The 23,297-nt window shown below is 54.7% G+C and overlaps 1 protein-coding gene across 2 annotated transcripts; it reads right to left on the bottom strand.

The window, feature by feature from the left end:
- Positions 1-5,958: 5,958 nt before the first annotated feature.
- CFAP20 (cilia and flagella associated protein 20) lies at positions 5,959-17,008 on the bottom strand. 2 transcript variants are annotated; one of them, XM_054198529.1, is made up of 6 exons: positions 16,775-17,004; positions 10,286-10,365; positions 9,132-9,243; positions 8,585-8,773; positions 7,308-7,418; positions 5,959-6,436 (listed from the first exon to the last, which is right to left on the bottom strand). In XM_054198529.1, exons 1-6 carry the CDS (start codon positions 16,856-16,858, stop codon positions 6,431-6,433), a joined length of 582 nt encoding a protein of 193 aa, XP_054054504.1. In that variant the 5' UTR covers positions 16,859-17,004; the 3' UTR covers positions 5,959-6,430. The 2 variants fall into 2 exon arrangements, with proteins under 2 accessions (XP_054054504.1, XP_054054503.1); XM_054198528.1 differs by lacking the exon at positions 5,959-6,436 and having other exon boundaries at positions 7,299-7,418; positions 16,775-17,008.
- Between the last annotated feature and the right edge of the window lie 6,289 nt (positions 17,009-23,297).

Raw genomic sequence — 23,297 nt, 5'->3', positions numbered from 1 at the left:
GATGGGAAGGAAAAACCTGACCGCGGCAGGCGGCAGAGATGGCGACGGCAGCTTCCTTCCCTCCCTCTGCTGGCGATGCCCGCCGGGGTGGCAAGCTTGGGCCAGGTTTGCTTTGGAGCCACGGGTGCAGCTGAGGCCTGGTGCGGTTAAATACACCTGTGGGGTGTGGGGGTGGGCAGCCCATGCCAGGCAGGGGACGTGTGGGTCTGACCCTATGGAGTGTGTGTGTGTGGGGGGTTTCCCTGTGGGACTGGATTCCCACCAGCATCCTCTTCCCTCCTCAGGCTTCCTCCAGCAGCAGGCAGCCTGGCACCCCATGGCACCCCTGCCCAGGCGCTCCCACGGGGCAGGTGGCTGTGACACGGGGCTCGGTGCTGGAGCATCAACCCTTCCCTGACCTGCTCCCCGCTCCCTGGGACTCTGGCTGCCCCTATGCCCCCATCCCTGCCCTGCCGGCCCCAGCAGGAGGGCACCTCCATGGGTGGGAACAAAGCCTTTGTGCCCCACCATCACCATCCTTCCCCCCCACCCCAGAACCCAGAGCCGCTGGCTCTGTGCCCAAGGCTCGGCTGCAGCCACTTCCCCGGCACTAAATTACCCTGAGCCGCCCAGCTACTCCTCAGCCACTAATTACTTTAAAAGGGAAACACTGATGCTGGTTCTCGCCCCACTTTCCCAGGGCTGATGGCGCTGGGGGGGCAGGGAGGAGGACCCCGGTGGCCTGGGCCACCAATCCCCTACTCCAGCTTCCATCCCTGCCCATGCTGGGCAGCGATTCCTTGCCGTTAGCTGATTCCCTGGGAAACACTTTGGCTCAGACTCAGCACATCGCTGCAGCCAAGCAAGAAGCCAAAATCAGGCAGAGAAAAGCCCTGAAGAATCGGGGGCGGTGGTGTGTGTGTGTGTGTGTCTCCAAGTGGCTCCAGGGCTGTTGTATTCTATCAGCTAGGCTGTGCTGGGTCACATTCCTTGGCTTTTAACTCCTTTCAATTCGTTTTTGACCATTTTGGCCAGATGTGTGCTTGCGTGGGTCCTCCCCGGGGCTGTGGGAGGAACCACAGCTCTGCGGGAAGGGGAGCCCTGCTGCAGGCAGCCCGGCACCCCCAGCCTGCCCCGAACGGGGGTCAAACCAGCACCGGGAGCTACCGAACAGCACGAACCTGGCCAAAAAGGTGAGGCAGGAGGAAAGCCTGGACGGGATTTGCTGCTCCCCACCCCCGCAAAGGCAGCTCCCGAGGCCGGCGCGGATGCATTTCCCACGGCAGATGCATTTCCCACGCTAGATGCACTTCCCGTGGCAGATGCATTTCCGACAACAGCTTGATTTCCCACGGCAGCTGTGTTTCCCCCGTCTCCCCGGGGGCGCCAAGGGCTTGGCAGGATGCAGGGGTGGGGACCCCAAGGCCTGGTACCCGGAGAGATGCCAGGCTCGCAGGGGAAGCCAGCTGAGCCGGCCAAGGATGGCCAGAGGCTCACGGCATCCCCTTCCCTGGGCAGTCCCTCGGCAGGGCAGGGGGCTCCTTGCAGACTCAGGGTGGGACAGGGGCTGGGAGCAATTCCCCAGGGGGAGTTAGCGGCGCTGGGAGCAGAGGCCCCGGCTGCCCGGGGTTCAGAGAGCTGGGAGATCACTTCCCACCCGCTCCCGCTTTTCCCCAGATGCTGCAGCGGAGCCGGCGCCAGGAGCCCTGGGCCATCTGGAAACGCTCATGGACAGCAGTGAGCGACCCTGCCGGAGACAAAGCCCAGCATTTCAGCGGAGCCCAGGCTCTTTGCCGGAGGCTCCCGCTCTACCCTGCATGCCCACAGCGGGATCAGCTCGCCTCTGGCCACCCACGGATGGCAAGACCTCCAGGGAGGGCAGGGATGTACCTGCTGCAAGGGAGAGGGCTTTTTGTGGCTCGGGGGAGCCCAAGTCCCGCTCAGCCAGGCCCTGGCAGGCACTGGGCAGCCCTGCCAGCATCCAGCCCACCGCGGGGCGGGGGTGGATCCTGGCAGCTTCCAGGTGGATCCTCCCAGCTTCCCAAAAATAGGCTAGAGAAGCCCGACCTGGAAAAGACCCCAGGAGCTCAGCGTCCTCCGGGCCCTGCCACGCCGGGGCAGTGCTGGCCGCGGCGGCACGGGGCTCCACACGCCGCTGGAGCACGGGTGATGGGGTGATCCCCCAGGGCTGGCAGGGGCTCTCTCTGCCTGCTTGGCACCGTCACAGGAGAAAAACACGCTTCCTCCTGCCTCCTCCATGCAAGCCAGGGCATGATCCCCCACGCGCCGCTGAGGAGAGGACCGGGAAAGCAGAGAGGAAGCCGGGCTCGGCCCAGAGGAAGAACTGGGGCCGGGATACGCCGGAGCAGCGACCAGCCAGCCTCAAGGCCGGAGGAAACGACGCCGGGGACAGAGGGAAGAGCTGTGGGGCCCTGAGAGGGGTTGAGCCTGCTGCCTGTGCTCGCTGCAGGCCAGGACTGAGGCTTCGGGGTGCAGGGGTCGGTGCCAGCACAGTCCTGCTGTTGGGTGGGATGCATTGAGCCGGGCACACGCGTGCGCTGCTCATGCCTGTCACCCCCGCCTCGCACCCACCCCACAGCCACCAGCTCCGCTCCCCGGGGTGCCAGACCTTTCAGCTCACAGGGAGGAAAGTCATTTCTGGGGTCACAGGGGCAATGCATGAGGTGATGGTGGAGCAGACAGTCTGCAGGTCTGCTTCAGCACAACTTGGCGTCCATCATCTCACCTCTAGCGGCTCTGAGGTGATGGGCTCCCCGCCCAGCCCAGGGTAGCTCTCAGGGTGCACAGCCCCTCACTCCCTCATCCAAATCAAGTCTTGCTTGTGTGGTCCCATTTTGCAGCCTGCTGGGGGAAGCTCTCACCCCTCTCCCACAGGCGCCAGCGGGGCAGGAAGATCAGCTCTTTCTGCCTGCAGAAGCGGCCAAAGTCCCCAGTACCGTCACTCATTTTTCCTGGGCGGTGGCCAATGGCAAAACTCAAAATAAATATTGCCCTCCCCTCCAGCACCACCATGGTAGAGAGCAGCTGCAGAGGATTACCATCGCCCTGGAGGTGCAATCCCTCTACAAAGGCGACAACATTTGGCCCAGGACATCCGGGGAGATGCAGAATGGGGGGCAGAAAGGGCAAGGAGCAAAGTTTGGCCCAGATTTTTTTTTTGATTCCTGCATATCACCTCCACAATCAGAGCTCCGTGCTTTGTGTCAGGATCTACTTAATAGGAAGAAGACAGAGTAAAGGGAAGGCCATAGGCAGGGACAGAAGCCCAGATCAGTATCCTGCCACTCCACTGGGCTGGACTCTCACCCAGGCTGCTTCTGCCTCAGTAGCAGAGCAAGCGGACAAAAGCTTTCCAGGGAAACCCTGTCACCTGTTTCCCCTGCCAGACACTGCCACCTGCCCAGGCAGAGCCACCGGAGCCGAGGGATGTCCCAGCCTTGGCTTGCACCACACGGTGCCTGCCAGCTGCTCCAGCTCAGTGCGAGCATGTCTGGTCCCTGGTCCAACCCAAGGAGGGTCACTCCCCCGGGTCTTGCTCTGAGATGCTGCAGCCCCTGCACTAACCCTCCTTCAGCAGCTGAGATTTCAAAGAGAACCTTTGCCTTTGATGTAAAAAACCCTTGGGTCCTGATCAAGTGCCCAAGTGCAGGACCTTGCCCCAGATAATGGAAGAGGAAGGTGAAAATCCAGCAGAGGCGAGGAAAACTCACCTCTGTGCAGGCCCCACTCTGCTCCAGGTTGAATCCAGAGCTCCCCACAAAGAAAGACTCCTTTCTCTCCCACTAGACATTGCAATTAGGGCTTAAGCAGGAAGGATGAGCAGGCCACCCGCAGGAAGGCGAACGAGGAGATATTTAAGGCCTATTCTCCGCAGGCTGCCTGCACTGAAGCAGAACCCTGCTCTGCTCACCCCTCGCACCTAGCTGGGGCTGCCCCGGGAGCACGCAGGCAGCAGCCGTCCTCAGGGCAGCCTCCCATCTCTGTACCCACGTCCTTCCTGCCTTCCTCCACTCTTTCCACATAGGAGAGCTTCGCGTCCCGGCTGGCGTGTCCAAAGCAGCAAGAAGCTGGGAGCTTCATCGCAGGAGTTTTGCTGGTGCACATTTACTCTAGGAAATGACTGTGATATTGTGGCCTAGCTGCCAGCAGCATCCTCTTCTCCCACAGGGAGAGCTTCACTCACAGTTAAAGTTTTGATGGGAGAGGGGGATTAGAAGAGGAAGATTTTTTAAGAACACGGCCTAAATCCCCCACTGTCTGGCCCTAAGGAAAAGAGCCAGTATCTGATGATGCTCCACTTTGTGCAGCATGTAAACAGGAAGACGCAATATTTTGTTTCATATTAAAAAACATACAGAGGGCGTGCATGGATTGTAAGGGTTTGAGGCTGGGAGTTTATTCCAGCAAAACTGCTGGCACAGCTCCTAGAGGTCAGGCAGGAATTGGCAGCAGGGCCCACCTAATCTCTCCGCAGAGGCAGCCAGCTCGGGGCCCTGGGGAGCCCAGCCCCTCTTAACGAACGAAGGTCACTCATTTGGAGCATGGGCCCCAGTGGGACAGGAAAAAGCAGCAGCTCCTGGTGAGTGCTCGGCCACCACTGACTGCCAAAAACACATGCTCATGAGGGCGGGCCTGTGGGAAAGGATGGATTCCCCTAGCAGCTCCCCCAGCCCTGGCAAGCTGCAAACATGGCAGGAAAGCCTCACCATGGACTTCATTAATGCGGATCCTTGGCACACAATACAGGACAATTCCACTTAACAAATCTCAAGTCCGGCCAAGCCTTGACAGAACGTCAAAGCAAGATGGATGGTGCCTTCCCATGTGGGCTTCCTTGGCTTGGCTCCTTAGAGCTACCAAGCTCTCCGGCTGCTATGAAAATTGGAAAGTTCTTCTCCAGAAAGCCTTCAGCAAGTGCAATCCAGCACCACGTGGCAGCATGGGGTCAGCAGCTCCAGTTCAAAGCCCACTAGCTTGAGAAGTGCAAATCAGGCAGCTGCATTACAGGTGTCCCGAGAGCTGGCCACAGAGGTAAAGTGCAGCCCACACAGAGGAGCTGCCGCCCGTGAGGGTGCACAGACGTACCAAACCTTTGAACCAGGTGGAGCGCCAACAGGCAGGATTAAACCCAGAATCTGGGGCAGATGTCCCCCAACAGGCTCTCTTTGTCCTGGGAGAGCCCAGCTTTGTTTTACAGGACAATAAGAGTGAAGTCTTCCCAATTCACTGCGCAGCCCAACACCAGGGAAGGATCAGGACCCGCCTTTGGTACCTACCCACCAGAGTCGCTGTGGAGGGCTCCGCCCCAGCGAGGAAAGGCATCAGCTACTGCCAGGCTCTCTCTGTTACTGGCAGAGGTCTGCAGCCTCCCCTCTGCAAGCCTTTCCACAACAAAGGCATATTGGTTGGAGGCAGGGAAGAGCAGCTTCAGCACAGGAAAAGACTTCCGCTCCTGTTATGCTGCTTTGCTAAACCTCCCCTTTGATCCCTGGGGAAAGGGACAATTTGGCAGCTGGAAGACTATTGTGTGCCTCTTGCTATAAGTAGCTGCTAAAAGGCCTAGTTGAGAGGTGGAGTGAGCTGTTTAACTACACAGGGAACACAGCGGTGTCCTAACAGGCAGGTAGGGCCAATTTGTCACTGCCGGGAAAATGGCTTCAAGCAAGAAGAGAATGAAAAAGCCATTTCCATGTACTAGAAGTGAACAGCATGAGATTTTGTCATAGGTAGAGTACCACAAACCTTGTGAACTGGAGACAGATCCCATCTCCTCTATGAAAACCTTACCATTCTTCCTCTCTTGTGTTGTCTGCATCTGTGCTATCCCTTAAACAGCGAGGCTGACAAAGTCAAATTCAGAGGCAAATTCTAACATTTGGGTTCCCTAAAAAAATTCTTCAGCACTTTCTGAAGCACTAACATGTGCAAGTTAAAGGATCCATCAAAGGAGGACGAAGCCAGAAGTCAAATGTTTAATAACTTTCCAAAAGTGAGTATTATGTCCATATTTAGAGCATATATAAAATAAGAGATGGAAAACAAGGAAAGGAAAAAAATAAAATTGGTGTCTTCAAGAGGGCACACTTAACCCCGTAACTCCTGCTGAGTGTTCTCTTTGGAGGCACAGTGGCCACTTGGAGCAGGCACTGTGCAACACAAGATCAGGTACCAGGCCACTCGCGGTGTTTAGGCTCAGCACTTTAGAACAGCTAGGCAAACTCCGATTCTGTACAACTTGCACACCAACATAGTCCCAGACCTGTTACATGGTTAATTGTGTCCTGTCCAGAAGAGGAATACCAGATGAATCAAAGTTACCCCAGGCAAGGTGAGCTGATCTAAAACTTGGTCTCAGCAGGGCCTTTTCTTCCGCCTGCTTTTGTTTTCCTACTGACTGCAAACATTTCTTGCATCTCTTCCAAGTGTGGTGTTATTGCTGGATAGAACAGGGAGAAAAAAGGAAACACTTCATTAGACTCGGCAGCACCAGGACAACTGTACTGTGAGGGCTCCAAGCATTCCCCAGACACCCCCAGGAGGCTGCTACAGCCCAGAAGGCAGTTGGAAGTTCCCCAGAGGTGTCACCTACTGCTAACACCGCCTTCTACCTCCCACTAAGATCAGCACCCAAAATCCTCCCTCAGCTCCTTGAGATTTCGCCCAGGAATCTTCTCTGCTAGAAGCAGCATCTGCACTGGGACAAGCTTGCCCTGGCAAAGAAGTGCTTCCTCCCAAGCCTCAGGACTGCTGCTGATATGCCAGGGAATCCTCTCTCATCACCTTAAGAGCAGAGGTCGGCACCTCCTGCTGGGCAGCCACAACTTCACCGATGCCTTTCCCACCTCATAGCACCATCGTCTGCACTGGGCAGGGAAGAGATCAGAGGGGAGCAAGTTTGGGCTAGAGGGACACAAACAGCACCTCTCCTGGAAGAAAACTGTGGAGCTGCAGCTAGCTCTGAAGAGCAAAGCCACCATGCTGAGTCACAGCTGAAAGCTCCGGAGAGATGTCAGGAGGCTGCCACCCTGCCCAGAGTCCTTCAACCCGAACAGGAATAACATGGGGAGCAGCTGCACAGCTCACTGCTTTTAGATGGGAATGACAATGTCCATGTGGCAGGAAAGCCACTCAGCAAGGCACCCCCAACAAACTGCTCACCCTGGCAACAGCGAGGGTGCTCCCTGGCCGGTGGCCAAAGCTGGCAAGAGCTCTGTGGCTAGAAGAAACTCTGGATTGTGAAGGCAGCAGGAGGAATGCTAGCCTGGCCCAGCTGCTGCTCCCACTCTCCTTGCCCATTGCTAGCTCACCTTGGCCTTGTTCTGGACAGGCAGATACAGCTTGAACTCAGCTGGAAGCTCATCCTCTGAGTAGAGCCGGTCAGAGAAGTACACTCGTCGGATGCGACAGTTGGCATGGATCTGAGAGTCAAAACAAAGAGTCAGTCCATTTTCCATATGCTCTTTCCACATCCAGCTTCGCTGTCCTGCAACAGCCTGGATTCCTTGGCTCAGCAGCTCTAGAAAAGCCCTCACTGCCTCTCTCTGAGTCTGACAAGGAATCAGAGAAGAAATGTTGGCCCATGCCCTCTGCTTTGCATTAGATGCTCTCTCCAGTGAGGGAAGCTGGCTCAAGAGATTCGGCCAAGCTCTGGCATCTCTGCAAATTGAGATCTACCTTAGTTGCTTAGAGGGTTCTTTGCTATGAACACACCTCCACTTCTCTGCTGATATCAGCATTTGCTACAACACTGTCAGCTTCAGCTCGCTGCATTTTTAACACTCCCTCTTCAGGGCCTCCCTGAGGTCAGGAATGAGACTGTCCAGCCTGCGCTGCCTCCACTATCAGCTGGCAGCAAAGGAGTCGCCCCAGTCCCCGTCATGGGTATGTGAGAAGGCAGACATTTCCCAGTGGACTGCCTGCTCATTTCAGGGCAAGCCCACAAGGAACTGCAGCAGTCCCACCATACTAAAGCACAGGCACACTCCGCACACAGGCATTCCTCAAAATAACACGTGCCACTGGACACAGCAAGCATGAATCCCTAGCATATGGAAAAAGCGTCACATCCTCAGCAGGAACAAACGCTGCACCAGCTCTGGTCCGAGGGGCTCGGTGAAGGCAGAGTCACTCCATCTGCACTAGGAAACAAGCTTGACCAGGATTACATACACCCCGGGGCTTTACGAGCCAGGCTTCCACTTGGCCAGTGGCTGTCTGGTGTATCTGGGCAGTAAGGCAGCACTTGGCTAATTCCCAGCAGATCTCCCCCCAGCAGGATACGTGGCACATCGCGGGGAACTTTAGGGGGACTGGAACTCTTACCCTAACTGACAGCCAGCAAGAGAAACAAGATGGAAATGGGCTCCTTCATCCCAGTTTCGTCCAGTGAAGTGAGGCAGCACCAAGACCTCTGCTGCCTCGGTTGTGCCTTTGCTCCCCTCCCGCAGTGCTCTGCAAAGAGCAGGACTGGCAAAAGAACCAGTCAGGGTGAAACCCGGATTCCCAATATACAGCAAGGCTGTCCCAACCAGCAGGAAGATTACCAACCATTGGTTTCTGTGGGCAGGATGCGCCTGCTTCTCACCTGAACTCTCAGGGTCTCGATGTAATTTGTCCCGTAAGCCCGGCGTGTGAAGTCTGACAGGTTGAACTGGATTTGGTTCCAGCCATCGTCCAGCCGCATGGGCATGGTACAGATGAAGGGCTTCACCCGAGTCGTGCTCTGGTAGTTACTTGCCCGAAAACGCCGGCGTACGTTCTTGTCATCCAGCACCTGGGGCAAGGAAGGAAGGCTGCTAACCCAGGCATCAGGGGCCCACAGCTCCCCGAGACAGCAGCTGTTCCAGATTCCGGCTCTACCCGCCTCTGAAAGAGGGCTCTCCTAATCCCAACCCCTCCATTTCACAGCAGAAGTATCTTTAACACAAGAAACAAACCCATTTTCAGGAATAACAACAACGTGCTTGTAAGCTGACTGATGCTCCCATAGCAGAAGACTTGACGCATCACATGTCCAAAAAAGCAAAATTGTTTTGGGGATGACACGCTGCCTGAGACAAGTTCCAGCATAAGACTGTGAGCTCCCTGGCACCTTCCTCACTGGTCTCTGGAGGGGCCTCCCCGCTCCTCACCTGCACTTCAAAAGTGAAGTATTTCTTCAGGTTCTTGATGATCATCACTAGGAAAGGTAGTTTGATGCCCAGGGTCTTCTTTGGGTCAGCAGGGCATGTGATGTACGTGGTACTGAGAAGGACAGAAAAACACTTTAGGATCTCACACAGCACGCAGCCTGAGTCCCAAGTCTCTCCCTTGACCTAACGCAGTCTTGGAGGACAGGCAGAAAAAGACAGCTGTTGCTGAGAACAACAAGCAAGGCTTCCTGTAACAGGAGGGAGAGTTTCGCAGGTAGCTGCAGCGAGAACAAGATAAAAGGCCCTAAGAATGCATTTCAAATCCCACTTTTCTTACCCAGGGCATGAAACACCTTCCTGAACACCTTCACCTCCCCAGTTTCAAGGTCATGTCAGCATTGTTTCTTGACACAACCTCCTCTTACCATTGACTGAACAGGTAGAGCTCTCCAGAGCACAGCAGAGGCCCTGTGTGCTCTATATGGCTGGGAAAACAGAGGTCATGAGCCCTAGAAGTACACATCACGCCTGGCAAGTTCTGTATCAACACATCTTGTGAGGAAGAGAAGCGTTGGCTCAGCCTGTCTGCAGGAGAGGAGTCTCCACTGCCCTTATAAGGAGCGCCATGCTCTGAATCACCCCTGGAGAAGCCTTGGAGACTCTGAGCCCGCTCATGGAACTGGCGTCTCTCTCCCCGGTCGATGGAGACGAGGTTGCTAAGTGAAGCACCATAAGCAACTCCTCTCATAAATCTCCCTTTGATCTTCCTGCCGTCGGGAGAGCAGCTGTCACGTGGGGAGCGCAGCAGAGCAGGCCCAAGACAATAAAAGACGCAGAAGGCGGAGTGCTGCTTTCTCAGTAATTGGCAGCACTGCCTGGGGACCGGGTTTCAAATAGAGCTGCTTTCCCCAAGTGATGGAAAAATAACAGGACTTTGCTTTTATTTTTTGTCCCTTAGCCCCACTGAGGATGACACAGAGCTCTGCAAGCATGTCCAGGGAAAGGCACAGTACAATGCCATGGAGGGGTATCGTATTCTTTAATTTACTGACAAAGAGACTGCAGCAGAGTCTGTTGGGCACCGACATCTTTCACTCTGCTCCAGGGCCAAGTGCCCAGGGCACACTAGAGCAGAAGATGACACCCTCCCTTACCTGACATTAGTTCCTTCGATCTCCAGCACCAGCGACTGAATGTCATTGTCAGTGATTCGCTTGATGTGGCCATTGCGCACCTGGAAGAAGAGTAGGCAGTCAGCACAGATGTTACTTGAGAGGGAAACAACGCCCACAGCTCCACTGAGAGAGGGGGAAAAGATCCCAGGAGGACCCATCTACATTTGCTTGGCTCCTATTGTCCTGGACATTGCTGTTTCCAAGGCTTTAATCACCACCCCAGAGTGCCCTCACTCCAACCAAGAGTTTATGGCCCAGCATGCTGCATGGACACCGAGTGCAAGACTTCAATTTATCAAAATACGCTACAGTGAACACAAGTGACTCAAGCCTCACGTTAGAGGCCCAAATAAACAAACATAACAGTGTCAGAGCAAGATCAAACTAGAGTGGGATAAGGGGTAAAAACAAGTACAAGCAATACAGGGACCAGCACCGGTCACCACAGGGTCTTAGTCTCTACTGCTGGGTATGGCTGACTGCCTCTGTGGAAGAGCAGGACCAGGGGAGAGCTTGCTTGAAATCCTTCCGAATTACAGCATACGCAAGCGTGGAGCCATCATCTGCTCTGTTGAGAGGCACACGGATTTGTCTACTCGGATGCAGCCAGCTCCCCACAGAGCTCAGGGAGGAGAGGGCCAGAGCCAGCAGCCAACACAAATTCATTTTTCTCCACAAGCAACATGGCTGAATCCCAGGGTCTGAGGATTTATTTTTATTTTAATGAAGCAGCTTACTTCCCATCAAATTTATCTCCATTTAAAAGGCACTTTTGCTAATTAAGTCCTCTGCTCTTCCTCAATGCTAGATCAGCGAATTGCAATGCTCCTTCCGGCTCCATGAATTAATTTCATTAGCACCTATCACTGTTGCTAATATAAAGGATACATTAAGCTTCTAATGGGATGGTTCCAGTCATGAGCTACAAAATGACTTATAGGTTTAGCAATTAATCTTCCAAGTTCATTTCTTCAGAGGGCCCTACCTGGGTGATGTTGCATACATTTGCTGGAAGAAAGAGACAAGCCCTGTGAGCAGCCCACTCCCCCTGGACCCTCTCCACACTAAGCAGTTTCAAGAAACCTCAGCCTGGATCCCCCGGCTGCTGGTGATAAGCATGAGATCGCAGCTTACCCTGCCAGGCTGCTCTTAACTCTTGCTTCAAGCCGACACAGATACTTCTAGAAAATACGAAGCTCAGAGAGAGGATCCTTACAGGATACCCGTATCTCCCCTTTGCATCAAATGCAGCTCCCAGGGATTTATAGGTCTGTTCAGGAGAAATCAACTGCCCAAGGTCTGGATCTTAAATAAAATCACCAGCCCCACGGAAGCATCGCGCGCCCCTCTATATTTGAAGCAGTGACTGGCATATGGGAAAATAAATGCTGGAAGCCACGAGGATACAGCATGCAGACTTAACACTGGGAAATATCCCCGCCTAAGCAGGTGACAGTAGTGCACAACAAAGCCTGCCTCCACACCACTGTAAAACAGCTTTCACTGAGGACAGCTTATGGCTCCACAGAGGGAAAAAGCTTCAGGTTTAGGCTTCTCTGGAGAGGACAGCAAGACAAAAACCAGCTAAACCAATTAGTCAGCAGTGTTTCTATCTGTAACCAGGTCCCCTTCCTTAGCCTGTGAAGGCTTTCCTTCCCCAGATTACAAGGACAATGAAAAGAAGCCACTCTTCCTCCTCAGCATTGCCAGAAACAGGATGAAAAACAGCAAATAAGACAGGAGGTAAGTACAAAACAGCCAGACTGCAATAGAGCCCCTCCTCCTACTCCTGCCTAGCTCAGTATAAGTTTCTGCGAGCTGCCCTACTGCCCAGCTGCGAGGAGACGGTGGCCAGGTCGCCCTTTCGCACAAAAGCCAGCCTGTCTGCACGTCCCTGCAGCCGTCGCTGGCAGGACAGTCACACAGACATCTGGAGCATGACATCCAGCACCAGCCGGATCAGAAGTCCAAGCAGCCTCACCATTTCAGTAAGATAAGGCCGAACGGCATCAGAAGTGCTTACCACCAACAGTGGCTCAAAGCGCTGCTCTCTGGGACTCAGTGATGCCAAACACCCCAACTCAGCCCCTCGGCTCACTCCAGAGCCCGGCTCCCCAGAGCAGGCTGAGCTTGCCTCCTGCCTGCCCCAGGACCACCTCCCTGACGGAGGACATGTCTTGGTCACAGCCAGAGGAGCACGGCTCTTTCCCTGCCAGCTTTGGAGGTCCCGTCCCAACCAGCTCGCACAGACCAAGAGGTGACCTCCGGCTCCATCAGGCACAGCCACCAGCACTGGTGCGGTGCAGGGCAGGAGGGACAGTCATGCCGTGCTCGCAGTCACTACTCAGCAAGGGGTCCCAGTCTTCAGGGGCTTTCCCCTACCTCATGGAAGCTCAGAATAAAAAGATTTCAGAAAATTTTAGAAATCTAAACAAAACACTCCACATTTCTACTTGGTCAATATTTTCTAGACATCTTATGCCTAAGAAGGTGGATTTTTGAAGCTGGAAAAAAGGGCAATAGCCCTCTTAGAAAATAAAAAGTTATTCAAATGTCCAATACTGTCTGAATCAGGATAACTGGGAAGGTACCTGCTGCCTAAAGACAAACTGGAAAAGCTTTTTTTTTGCAGATGCGAACCTCAAAACTCACAGGGTTTGGAGGAAGCAGCAGCTTCACAGACAGTTGTGTCTGAACATATATGCTTCTTGAGGCTGCCCTTGCTGCTAGCAACACTAGTCAAACGTAACAAAGACCAGAGGAAAAGCAGAAAGGGGTAATCCTCCCCAGGCCCAGCCGCCCACCTGCTGGCAGACGGGACACCGCAGTCCGAGGCCGACCTCTGGAGGCTCGCTCCCGCATTGTTGCCGGCCACTCCGTTGTTAGGCGATGGGCTTGTGCCAGCAACAGCAAGCTGAAACACGCCAGCACCATTGCCCAGACTACCATAGGCATGGGTACGCTCTCGCCTTGGGACAGGCCAGCACTTCTCAAAGCCAGTAGTGGGTCCAGAACAGGCAGGAGGCCCTTATGCCACCTCCTCCCCCCAGGAAGGGAGAAGGGGCAAAAGAGGAGGCAAATGCAGGAGTGACCTGGCTGTGCTGTTATTGCTTGGCACATGTGGGTTTGGGGAGGAGGAGTGAGCTGCTGTACTCGAGATGCAGAGATCTGGGACAACCTGGACAAGGATGCTGTGCGAGAGAGCTAACGAGTCAGAGGAGGGCTGCAAGAGAGTTCACAGGGACTTGATCCCGGCCGTGCTTTTCAGGGAAATTCCAATCTGCATCCTGGTGGCAGAGCACACATTTGACATTCAGGCAGGCATTGAACACTAGCTGACCTTGCGCCCTCCCAACAGCATTTAAAATTGCTAATGACATTCCACGTCGATGTGCCAGCAGAAGGAATATGGAGAAATCAGCAAGAGGATCAATAGGTTTGACAACTTTCATTGAACCGTTCCCATTTGCTGTGCACAAAAGCGTCAGCGAGTCCCCGGGAGACTGGTCAGTGTGTCTCCATGCATCAGCAGGGGGACCATGGTGGCAGGACGCTGCAAGAATGAAGAGAGGGCTCTGAACAACAAAGTGCTGGAAGGCAAACAGAAAACACCTGGCAAACAGGTCTCCAAACCAGGCACACACGGTGCTGAAAGGCAGGAGAAGAGAGCGCAGCCAGCAGTTACTGGCTCTCTGCAGATGAGGGTGAAGGAAGAACCTCTGCCTGCAGGGACAGTGGGACAGTCACCGCGCTCCTACCAAGGTCTGGATACTTCAGTCCTGCCGGAGTCCCCTGAGACAGGATGCTGGCAGCCAGGACAGACTGGGCTTGGCAGGGTTTGCTGCCAAGGCCTGCCCAGAGCTTACCTACAGCCCCTGAGGGAGAAGGGAAGGACTGTATCCTACTACTTAGAGGGAGGTGAAAAGGAAAAACAAGGAAAAGCTTCCAGTGCCCCATTTCTACACCTACATCAAATGAAGAAGCCTCTACTTTACACTGTCTCCATCAGTACAAGCAGTGCACATCCTACTAGGGCCGAACAAGAAATGGTTTTCCCCATGTCACAAAAGCTTGAGATTCCCTAAGAACTAACTAACTAACTAAATAATTGTTGCTGTCTGCTGGTACTTTTTGCAAGGATAAGAGAGTCCACATTAGGACAGCTATGAATACAGTAATCAGGGCATTCACCTAGGATGTGGGAGAACATGAAATCCCTCGTTTCCAATTCTCACCAAAACTACAGGTGCATTTTATGCACCCTTGAAGAGAGCAGCAATCACTTACTGCAAAGAGATTTTTCCAGAAGCCCCAACCCTAACCCCCTCCTGTGGCGATGCCAGAGCTGGACCATTCCTGGGATGTCTGGGTTTGGACATATCAGCATTTTCCAATAAACAAACAAACAAACCAACCCACTGGAAAAATCCCTCACCATTTCTGGACATCTACTCATTCTGTGAAATCGCTGCCCGAGGCCTGCCAGCGTACCCCTCTGCTGACAGTTCTTGCCTCCGGCCAGAGAGGCTTCATCAGCCGCTTAGCACCCAGCTCCCTGCTTGCAGCAGGCCATCAGCACCCAAACCATCAGTGGCACTTCCCCACGCTCCGAGTTCACCTAGCCTTTGCACTACACAACACACCAGTCAGCAGCACGAGCAGGATTTTCTGAAGGGGCTGAGGAGGGGAGACGACACCCGTGCGCAGTGGAATGAAGACCTGAGGTACTCTTCTTTCTCAGCTCCAAGGCAGCAAGATGCTCCAAGTGCCGCCCTTTGCCTCCTGCTGCTGCAAATACACCAAGGGTGTCAGATCAGGAATGCCAAAGCTATTACAGACCCACCAGCCCAACTCCTTTTAAATGGAAAAGCAAGGTGAAAGAGCAAGCGATGCTGATATCCACAGGCAGAAAACCCACTCTGGTTTCATGCCACACCTTTGTGAGCAGGGTGATCCTCACAACAAGCTCCCCCAAGCTGGCCGCACTTCCTCAGGACAGACAGACCTCTGAGTGAGGAAGAGGACCCACACACAGCCCTGCTGCTCACAAGGACACAGGGCGGCTGCCTCCGGGCAGTGCCAGAGGAGCCCAGCCACAGGCAAGACCTACAGCACGCGATGGAGACGGCCTGCGCACCCAGCTGCTGTTCCTAAGAACATTTTTCAACAGTTCTTTCTGGCCAATCCAGTGACTATGGCACCTGAATGGACTGCTGCTTACGTCCACCCTGCAAGCAGAGTTCCTGCTGGCCACCCCACGAGCTGCACAACTGCAATAGTATCATCCTGCGCAGGCCAATTCATGTTGGAAGGTACCTCAGGAGGTCTCCGGTCCAACCTCCACCCCCGAGCAGGGTCAGCCCAGATTGCTCGTGGCTTCATCCAAGCTGAAGGCAGACTACATCCCTTTGTCTAAGAGTCTCTAACGTGCCCTGTCCTCACACAATCCAAATAAGTGCCGATCCTTTTTTAAAGTCACGAATATTTGTGCAAAAGCCCCAACACTGGCACATGCACACAGCCAGGCTATCGTGGGGCAACCCATTTCTTCTCAGAGCTGCGTGGGTACCCCACTGATGGGAAACGGGATGGGTCTGTGCTGCCTGTCCCCTATCCCATGACTTGTAAATGCTCACGTGCGCCCACTGAGGTCAAACAACACTGCTGTCTGCTGAACTGCCTTGAAGGCTTTCATTCCTGAGGAAACCACAAGAAGTTCAGGTTAGGTTCGAGCACAAGTAACCGCGTACCCATCGTAACCTCAGAGAGGGGAGCCTTCTCTCAGAGAGTGTAACAAGCGTTTTGCAGAATCACTTTTAGGCAGAAACACAACCATGGGTGGTTTGTTAACAGGGAGGAAGCAGCAGATCTCAACACCTCCAAATGTCCTGATACAGGCACCCTGATGCGAGGTACCTGGGAGAAGGCAGAGGACCCTAAACAGAGCCACTCTAGAAACAGGTAGGAAGGGAAAATAAACAGATCAAACATTCATGATTTCTTGTACACCCTAAAAGCTGCCACATGGCCTACCTTTAAATACCTTTAGCAAGCTTATTTTAACAGTAGGTCATATATGAGAGAAGACCCCCCCATCTCAGTTACACCCAGCGACCGCGGGGAAGCGTAATTTTGTTTTCTGCTGCCTGTTTCATGTGTTTGACACTTTTTGCAGCCTCTTGCCGTGCTGCATCTCCTGACACCGGGCTGGCCTGCTCTCCCGGCGGGGCTCTGCTGCTCAGCGAAGGTAGAAAAGAAGATACTTTTACAGTAACACATTCCCCTCCAAAAAAAAAAAAAAAAAAAAAACCAAACCAAAATTCCGGGGGGCTACCAGTAACCTGCCGAGGGCGGCCCCACGGGTGCCCGGGCCCCAGCCCGTGGGCCGCGGCCCCTCGTCTCGCCACGCAGGTCTTGCCCCGGGCGGCGGCGGCGAGCCGCCACGCTGCTCCCCCGACCCCGCCTCACCTTCTTGTCCCAGATCTGGAGCGGCTTGCTGCCGATACTGTACAGCACCGAGAGGAACCCGCTCTGGAACGTGTTCTTGAACATGCCGGGGCCGCGGCGGGCCGGGCCGGGCGCCGCTCTCCCGCCGCCGGGGCCGCCGCTCTGCGCAAGGATACGGCGAGCCCCGAGGATACCTCCGTCCTTCCGGGTCGCGGCACCGCCGTCACCAGGGAACTACTTTCCGCGCCTTCGGCTGACGCCGGATCTACTTCCGCCTGCCGCTGAGGTGTTGTGGGAGCGCGCGCTGCCATGGCAACGGGGATGGGCGGGGCCGGGGCGGGGCAGGTCCCCGCCGTGGGGGTGTTCCCAGCCCGGGCGCGGCCCTGTCCTCCGTGGGGTCCCTGTTTGTGCCCCCGCGGGTTTTACAGGACCCCAGTGTCCCCGCAGCGTTTGCTCCACTTTGCTGCTTCCCTTGGCCCCGGCCTGCTCCCTGGCTCCCAGCCGTCACTTGCCCCAGCAGGTGACATCCATCCATCAGTCCATCATCCATCTGTCCATCCACCCATCCATCCATCCACCCACCCATCCATCCATCCATCCTCCATCTGTCCATCCATCCATTCATCCATCCATCCACCTGTCTATCCATCCATCCATCCGTCCATCATCCATCCATCCATCCATCCATCCATCCATCCTCCATCTGTCCATCCATCCATCCATCGTACATCTGTCCATTCATCTGTCCATCCACCTATCCATCCATCCATCCATCCATCCATCCATCCATCCATCCATCGTCCATCTGTCCATCCATCCACCCACCCACCTATCCATCCATCCATCCATCCATGGACACCTGACACGGGTCTTCCAAGACATGGCCAGGCCTTTTCCTGGACCTCTGCGGCCAAGGGAAAGGCAACCACCCTCGATAGGGGTGGAAGGGAGGGATGTTTCAGTCACACGAAGGCAGTGGGCATGTCCCACCCTCCACCAAGCCATTTCTGATGCCACCTGAGGCTGGCGCTGGCTGCGGCCATGAGCTGGGAGCTCCCTGTTCCTGCTGCGTGCTGATGCGGCACTAAAAGGGACGCATTGGTGCCAGAGGCTGCTGCCTCGTCAAGTCAGAAATTGCTGGGACATCTGCGAATCCATGCTTTCCAGAGGAGCCTCCTGCGCATCAGCCCATGTGGGGGGTTGTCCCTGTCCTGCATCACGCTTGTTGTCACAGTGGCATTTCCTCAGATGGCATTTCAGGCCAGAACTGCTCCATCTCCGTCGTGAGGCAGAGCAGTGGCACGAAGGGGCAGGGAAGCTCTCGGACACAGCAGCACCATCCGTGCAACACCGAGTGATGCTCTACTGGGCGCTCCAAGCCATGCCGGGAGGGCGGTGTCGGGCTCCCCACCTCGGGAAGGTGATCTGTGCCCAGGGGGAGATCTGGATTTTGGGACTGGCGGAAAGAGGTATCTCTGCCGTCCCGGAGAAGCACCAGCCCCCGGCCCAGGAACACAGCAGAAGCCCCACAGGAGAGGGCTGCGTCAGGTCCAGCCCCCGCCGGCGTCCGCGGGGGCACCCAGCGCAGCACATGCAGCACCGAGCACGAACGTATTTGCTCCAGCAAATAGAGGTGCACAAGGAGGGAACCTCTGGGAAAAAAAAAAACCAACTTTCCCAAAGGCAAGAAACCAAAGCAGCTTCCCATGGGCGTGAGAAATGGCTGACGTGGCGGGGCTGTGTGCCCTCTCCCTGCCCCCCCGCCACCAGCTGCCGCTGCTCCAGCCAAAACGCTGCCTCTGCCCTTGGCTGAGGCCCGTCGGTGATGCCCGTCGGTGATGCCCGTCGGTGATGCCCGTTGGTGAAGCCAGGATTCGCATGGCTCCCTGCAGAGGAGCACAGGGCAGGCAGAGCCCTGGCCCTGCCCAGGGAGCATTTATGCGTCCAGGGAACCCCCGTGGCACAGGGACGCCAGCCGGAGGCAGCTCATCTCCACCAACCGCCCTTACCTGAGCACGAGCAAGAAGCGGCGGCGTACGCTGTACAACCCCACGTTTTCGTGCTCTTTACTCGCTCCTTTTAAATCGTTAGTGCTTTCGGCTCCTGCCTAGCCTCCTGGAGAAAGGTTTATCTGTTGGAGTATGTTCATCTTCCTGCTCCGAGATAACTCCGCCAGCAACAGCCCTCGTCTCTTACTGCATGACTGCAAAGAAATGTGCTTTTTTTTTTTCTTTTTTAAATTTTTTTTCTTTTTGTGAACTGGGGTAAAATGCAGTACCTTGATGTGAAATGTGCTTAACTGATTCGTGTCAGTGTGGAACAGTGTTAGGGCCACAGGGTGAAGTGTGACCTTTGATTGTTTTGTCTGTATGGCCACAGACGAGACGGTGTGTCTGTCGTGTCTGTGTTTTGCAGGAGCCACCTGGCGAACATTCTAGAATACCAACTTAAACCAGTCCTGTTGTTATCTGCATAGTGACCTGTAAGAGGGGGGATACACCCATTTTTGGCAAGGGTCAACCATTTTAGAGGCAGTTATGAATATGTATTAGTATAGGAGATATAAACCAAAAATGGGGTCTGTAAGGTGTGTGTCTTGGTTGAGCAGAGACCCCCGGCACACCCAGCGCTGTTTGCTTGCCTTTGTTCCTTTAATAAATTACAAATTCTAATTGGAATCCTGTTTGCGATTAAATCATTTATCACACTTGATAATATAAGGCGGGGGGGAGGGCTGATGTACAGCTTTACCGGTGTGAAAATGCTTTCGCCTACAGACAGGGCCTTGCAGAGCTGAAGAGACTTAACAGGAGCAGCTTCGGCTGGAAATTACATTTTTAAACTGAAATATATTACATTTCTTCCTGCTGTAAGAACACCTGTAGCATCTATTTTCAACATACAGACACTAAACAGCACGAAAATTACCACTCTGCGTCAGCTTTATGGTCCTGCAGTTTAACTCCAGCCCCCGTGTAGCTCTCGTTGCTAATTAATGCCCGGTTCAAATCCTGCTGACAGCTCCGGCGGTGTCCGATGGCCGTGCTTGTCTCTCCCCCCGGGCTACAAACGCTCCGACTGTCCCAACTGCGCAGCCCTTCGCAGCGACTGGCTTGGCAGCACTTTCTCCTCCATCTACAATTCCTCGCACAAACAAGCGGGACACGCAAAAAGCAAAGGCGTTATTTCGAAATGACCTGCTATATTTAGTCAGTGGGTTGGAGTACGCTTTATATGGCATGATTAAATAACTTGTTCCTTAATCAGATGGTAGGGGACAACTGGGACAAATATGCAGCTGCCGTTCCTGAACCGCCTGCTCGTTCACGCGCTCTCCGCTTACCGATGTCGTGTTTTGCTGCAAGTGATGGACGTGGAAATACGTTGTGGTTTCACATTGTCCCTATTTCTTAATGAATTTTTAACGAAAAATAATACCTGTTGCCTCTTCTCCTTCCCCGGGCATGTGTGGGCTAAAGGAGAGGGCAGAAACAGAGAAGCCTGATGAGACGTTAACACGCATTAATAGTCGAGGCCTCTGGGAGGTGTATTTCAATGAGACTCACACACTGATGTTATCCACCTGGAAGACCTCTGGGAAGATGTTGGCACGTTACACCATCCCTGTTCCCAATTCCCAGGGTGCAGAGCAATTGGATTTTGGGGAGCAGGTGAAGGAAAAGGCCCATCCTAAGAGAATAATCTGGTCCAAGAAGTGAGCAGAGCTTGCCCACTCCAGAAATAACTGTCCACTGAAGCATTTCCTGCCCTCCAGAGTTCCCGGCCATCTGATGCCTTCAGAGGAATAAGATCTTCAGGAAGTTCCTGAAACACTGCTCCTCTGAAGTTTCACATTGTCAGGTGCAGTTACTGGAGGAAAACAGAGCAGGTCTCTCCGGTATCACCAAGTCTGTGCTTGCCTTGGGGCACACACTCCAGGTTCACGGCCTGGGAAATCCTAAACTGGACCGTCACCCTCTCGGCTTTGAGCCGTTGCTGGAGAGCAGATGCCTGGGGTGGGCTGCGTGGCCCAGCGGGCCAGCTGAAAGGACAGTGCTTGGACCAGTAAAACCAGAACCGGGCCCGGTCAGTGAGCCAAAAGGCTTCACTGCGTGGCCAAAACCAGAACGAAGCAAGGAGTGCGAGATCCTAGGATTTGTCCGGATGACTCCAGCTGTCTCTCCCAGCCTGGATTTTCTTACGGGAGCAGGACTGGATGAAGGGCAGCTACAATGAGGAAACCGAAAAGGAACTGGGCAGGAGATCCATAGCCACTACACATAAGGGGAGGCGAGGTGTAAAAGTGGCTTTGGGTGGTGAGGAAACCTGGACCGAAGGCTTTGGACCTCATGCTGGCTGAACTCCGAGCAGTGCAGGAGGAAAAGGAAGCCAGGCTGCTGGGGAGCAGGGGATCAAAAGAGCACAGGGGTGTAAACACCAGTGGGTGCAGAAGGGAACAGTGCCAGCGTGCGCCGGAGCTCTTTGGCAGGCAAAGCCAAGGAAGCAGGACATGCTGCTTTGGTGCAATCACTGCGCAATGGATGTCACGGTGGAGCAAGGGTCGAGAATGAACAAAACCTTTCTGACTCTGCACAAACTGGAGACAAAAGACAGGCAGGTAAAGAAGTTTATTTCTGACAAGCAACAATTAAAAAGAGCATCCTTTAGAGATGAGCTATCGACTTGGAGAGGACCTGGGTTGCAGCAGGCAGGAGGTGGGGACGGGGGGCATGAACCAACAGCATCAGGAGAGGGATGGGTGAGGTAGAAACAGCACTTGGATGTGCCTCTGTGCTGCAGGGACCTCAGGTTGGCATACACGCACAGTGCTGCTTCTGCTCAGCACGTGTGGACTTCAGGTGGACTCCGCCACAGGCTCTTCCCCATAGGGACAGGCTCTCAGCACTGGCCAGATCTACACCGGCCAAAAAAAAGAGTCTTGCTGAATTTAGGCACCAGAGATCACCAGAGTCCTGGATACAGCAGGGCTATCATTACACCGTGCCTTGGCAACGGACCAAGCCCTGCCTTACAGCACCAGTACCTCGAACTCGACAGGCCAGAGGGACAGGATGCCATCCAGAGGGACCTGGATGAGCTGGAGAGGTGGGCCCGAGCAAAACTCATGAAGTTCAACAAGGCCAAGTACAAGGTCCTACACCTGGGTCAGGACAATCCTCATCATCAGTACAGGCTGGGGGATGGTGTGATAGAGAGCAGCCCTGTGGAAAAGGACTTGGGGGTGCTGGTGGATGAAAAGCTGGACATGAGCCAACAATGTGCACTTGTAGCCCAGAAGGTCAATCACATCCTGGGCTGCATCAAAAGAAGCGTGGCCAGCAGATCCAGAGAGGGGATTCTGTCCCTCTACTCTGCTCTGGTGAGAACCCACGTGGAGTACTGCGTCCAGCTCTGGAGCCCTCAGCACAAGAAGGACATGGACCTGTTGGAGCGGGGCCAGAGGAGGCCTCGGAGACGCTGGGAGGGCTGGAGCCCCTCTGCTGTGAGGACAGGCTGAGAGAGTTGGGGGGGTTCAGCCTGGAGAAGAGAAGGCTCTGGGGAGACCTTAGAGCCCCATCCAGTCCCTAAAGGGGGCCTACAGGAGAGCTGGGGAGGGGCTGTTTGCAAGGGCATGTAGCCATAGGATGAGGGGCAATGGTTTAAACTAGAGCAGGGCGGGTTTAGATGAGACATTAGGAAGAAGTTCTTCACACTGAGGGCGGTGAGACACTGGCCCAGGTTGCCCAGAGAGGTGGTCGATGCCCCATCCCTGGAGACATTCAAGGCCCGGCTTGATGAGGCTCTGAGCAACCTGATCTAGTTGAAGATGTCCCTGCTCACTGCAGGGGGGCTGGACTTGATGGGCTTTGGAGGTCCCTTCCAACCCAACCCATTCTGTGATTCTATGAACTCACCTGATGTACATGTCCACATCTGGCCCCATACTGGCAAGCCCCAGGGGCAATGCATGAGGACAGTGTTGGCAAATTCCCACCTGTACCACCCTCAGGCTTTGTGTGAGCGCTCACTCCTGCATTTCCACTTCGGCTACTGCCCAGGGCCGGGCGAGAGCAGCACTCCGTGGTTCTGCGCTGGCAGGACTCCACGGCTCACCTTACCTGAGATCCCCTCCCTGGGAACCAGCAACAGGGCTATCTTTCCCAGTCAAGCCTTAGCCCGGGCAGCTTCAGTACAGGGGAAAACTGTAGGGAAAAAAGCGGTCCGTTAACATCTAAGACCAGAGCCCAGCTTGAACAACCACCGGCATCACAGCCAGGCTCTCCTGAGAGCTGCTGGTGAAGCACTGCGTCTCTAAGGGGACACCTGCGATGCAGAGGCCCATGGGCAGGAGCTCAGGGCTTTGCAGCGATGGTGCTGGGGAGGAGGAGGAGAGTCTCGGCCCAAGAAAGAGGAAGAGATGGGAGCTCCCGGGGTGCAGAGACAGGGCCCTGCCCACGCTCCACGGGCTGGGAAAAGCAGGTACCAGCATTAGGTACCAGCATTAGCACCCAGGTCACCATCCAGGCAGGCACCTCCAGAAGAG

Source organism: Rissa tridactyla, chromosome 4 (assembly GCF_028500815.1).
Source record: "Rissa tridactyla isolate bRisTri1 chromosome 4, bRisTri1.patW.cur.20221130, whole genome shotgun sequence".
Lineage (NCBI taxonomy): Eukaryota > Metazoa > Chordata > Aves > Charadriiformes > Laridae > Rissa > Rissa tridactyla.
The sequence above is the reverse complement of the archived record's forward strand: the minus strand, read 5'-3'. Positions and strand labels throughout refer to the sequence as shown.

Excerpts from the sequence above, each read along its gene's own strand:
- CFAP20 (XM_054198528.1), bottom strand. The coding sequence starts at position 16,858 with ATGTTCAAGAACACGTTCCAGAGCGGGTTCCTCTCGGTGCTGTACAGT. Across the intron at positions 9,244-10,285 it reads ATCGAAGGAACTAATGTCAG|TACCACGTACATCACATGCC; the intron begins GTAAGGGAGGGT and ends TGTCCTTCTCAG. Across the intron at positions 8,774-9,131 it reads ACTTCACTTTTGAAGTGCAG|GTGCTGGATGACAAGAACGT; the intron begins GTGAGGAGCGGG and ends TCCTTGCCCCAG.